At 43.8% G+C, this 2,632-nt stretch overlaps 1 protein-coding gene across 1 annotated transcript; it reads left to right on the top strand.

The window, feature by feature from the left end:
• Nucleotides 1-965: 965 nt before the first annotated feature.
• LOC111652946 (tenascin-like) lies at nucleotides 966-2,604 on the top strand (the record flags this gene model as incomplete). The annotated part of the gene is made up of 4 exons (XM_023403363.2): nucleotides 966-1,235; nucleotides 1,720-1,905; nucleotides 1,993-2,082; nucleotides 2,272-2,604. Coding segments are annotated over 4 exons (878 nt in total), but the record flags the coding sequence as incomplete, so codon positions are not given.
• Between the last annotated feature and the right edge of the window lie 28 nt (nucleotides 2,605-2,632).

Below are 2,632 nucleotides of genomic sequence, written 5' to 3'. Positions count from 1 at the left end.
TCCACAGTTCCATCTAACAGATTTTAGGTGAAGCGTAATAACTCAAACAAATTGAATCTCAGCCTAGGATGACCATGTTATAGTTGTTTCTGTTTTTTTCACTTTCACTTAATCTTGCTCTTAGCTCTTGTCCTCTGCACACTGAAACTTTTATTACAGTGTTACTCCATACGTTATGTTGTGAAATCCTTCCAGTTGTGCAATCGTCATGGCACGCCAGGCCAAACAACCGTCTTTGTGCATGGAAAAGCCATTTAGTTTACAAGTCTGTGTCGATGGACTCCCTGGGTATCGCACCATTTCATTTCTGATGTCATTTATTTGTATAAGCTGAAACTAGACACAGCTCCCAGAAATGAATGATAGAAGTGAGGTTAAACCTTTCGTACCGCTTAAACCTCAGAGGTCCTGTTAGCACAGAGAGGAAAGATGTCTCCCACACATGTAAACACAGGAGATTAGTCAGGTAGGAGACACGATGTCAGAGTGAAAGGGAATCAGCCTTTCCTGTGTTGAACAAACTTATGAGAGAGCCAAGTTGCTGTTTTATGTACAGTATCCTGTACTTTAGACTCAGACTTGTGTTAGCTGATATTTGGGTCTTTGCTTGACTTTTTCTTAATTAATTAGTGAATTGAACAGACACACAACCTTTGCAGACACTTAAAGCAATAGCACAGCGTTCTTGGGAAATTCGCTCATTTGCTTTCTGAGAATAAACATTGTCGTGTCTGTTTGGTAAATATAAAGATTTTCTCTCGGCTTAGCACAAAGATTGGAAGTCAATCATATTCACAGTTGTTTGTCATTTTTATAGCGAGCCAGCCATTCGCTGTCAGTAATTTGATCACTATCTATTGGAAATTGGGAAGTGAATCATTTCTAATGCATATTTTATCTCCTTTAATGTTCCACTCAACAATTCTCCACCCTTGCCACCCTCACCTGAACTCCCGCCTCCCCAGAGATTGACGGTCCCCGGCAGGTGGAGGTGAAGGATGTGACGGACTCCTCGGCACTGGTGAGCTGGTCTCAGCCAGTGGCTCCTGTGGACAGAGTCACCATGTTTTACGGGCCAACCTCCGACCCCTCTGATGAAAACAGTGCAGAGATTTCCCCCCCAGACAAACAGTACAGCATCGACAGTCTGAGGCCAGACACCGAGTACACGGTGTCGCTCATCTCCAGGAGTGGAGACATCACCAGTGACCCCGTCACCACCACTTTCAGTACAGGTATGCTTGTGATCGCACTAACTGCAAAACGTCACCTTATATTTTTATGTATTTTAAAGCTGCATGTATATGTATGGTGCACATTACACACACAATGTTTTGTCAAAATGTTGTAAATACCGAAGGTTGAAGGATAAGGATATTCTATATTTTTCTTGTCAACAAAACTAAAAAGACAAAAAATCAGCAATAAATATATCCCACTTACCTGTCCATCCAAAATATATGTTATTCCTCTGAGCCATAGAGCTCCATTGCTTTCCAAAAAACACTATCTACACCATCCTGCAGCTGGAAATACTCACTAGAGCACCAAATCTGTATTAATCTGCATCTTAAAATAGTCCCCAACAAATGCACCGTTTATTCCTGTTTGAGTAGTATTTGCTAAAAACCACAGTACACATTCATTGTGTGTGTGTGTGTGTGTAGATTTAAGGTTTGTGAGCAGCAGCTGATATGATTATAAATATATTTATCTCAGCCCTGGATGCCCCCAAGAACCTGCAGACTGTGTCCCAGACAAACAACAGCATCACTGTGGAGTGGACTAACAGTCAGGCTGATGTTGGCAGCTATCGAGTGAAGTACAGCCCCATCTCTGGAGCGAGTCATGGTGAGGAAGTGTTCCCGCGAGGACCAGGAGACACCACAAAAGCTACTATCACTGGTAAGGGTTAAACAGTTAAACATTTATTAAATATGACCACACACAACCTCCAAGTGCTAACTTTCCTTCTGTCTCTCTGTACGTCAGGGCTAAAGCCAGGGACGGAGTATGGGGTCGGAGTGACGGCCGTGAAGAATGAGAGGGAGAGTCTCCCAGCTACTACAAATGCAGCAACTGGTGAGAGATGCTGCTGAGCAGCTGTCCAAACACTCATCCTTCACAGCCCTTCATAAATACACAGATGTCCAACTTGGGTGATGAAATGAAACTAATGGGGGAAAGTGATTTATGAGTTGTGTGGAACATGCAACACAAGTGAAGACTTAATTTTTTTTTATTTCCTTTACTTCCTCGTTCTTCCGTTAGACATCGATCCTCCCAGAGATTTTGAGGAAGCCGAGTCCACAGAGACTTCCCTCACTCTGAGGTGGCAGAAACCTCGGGCCAAGGTCAGCGGCTACAGGCTGGTGTACGTCTCCAGGGACGGCCAGGTTGAGGAGGTGGAGATCCCGGCCACGGCGACGAGCTACGTCGTGTCCAACCTGACCCCTGGAATGAGTTACACTCACACTTTGACTGCAGAGAGGGGACACAAGAGCAGCACACCTGTCACCCTAACTGCATCCACAGGTGGGTGGGGAACAACTTTGACACTGTTTGATTTTAGAATAATTTATAACACGTTCCTTTTAAAGTAAGAACTAAAAAGGTTTGTCATGCAAAATAT

The sequence above is a fragment of the Seriola lalandi genome, unplaced genomic scaffold, assembly GCF_002814215.2.
Source record: "Seriola lalandi dorsalis isolate HSWRI2012SDOR001 ecotype SW California unplaced genomic scaffold, Sedor1 jcf7180001973816, whole genome shotgun sequence".
Classification (NCBI taxonomy): Eukaryota; Metazoa; Chordata; class Actinopteri; order Carangiformes; family Carangidae; genus Seriola; species Seriola lalandi.
This window is presented reverse-complemented; position numbering and strand designations above follow the sequence as displayed.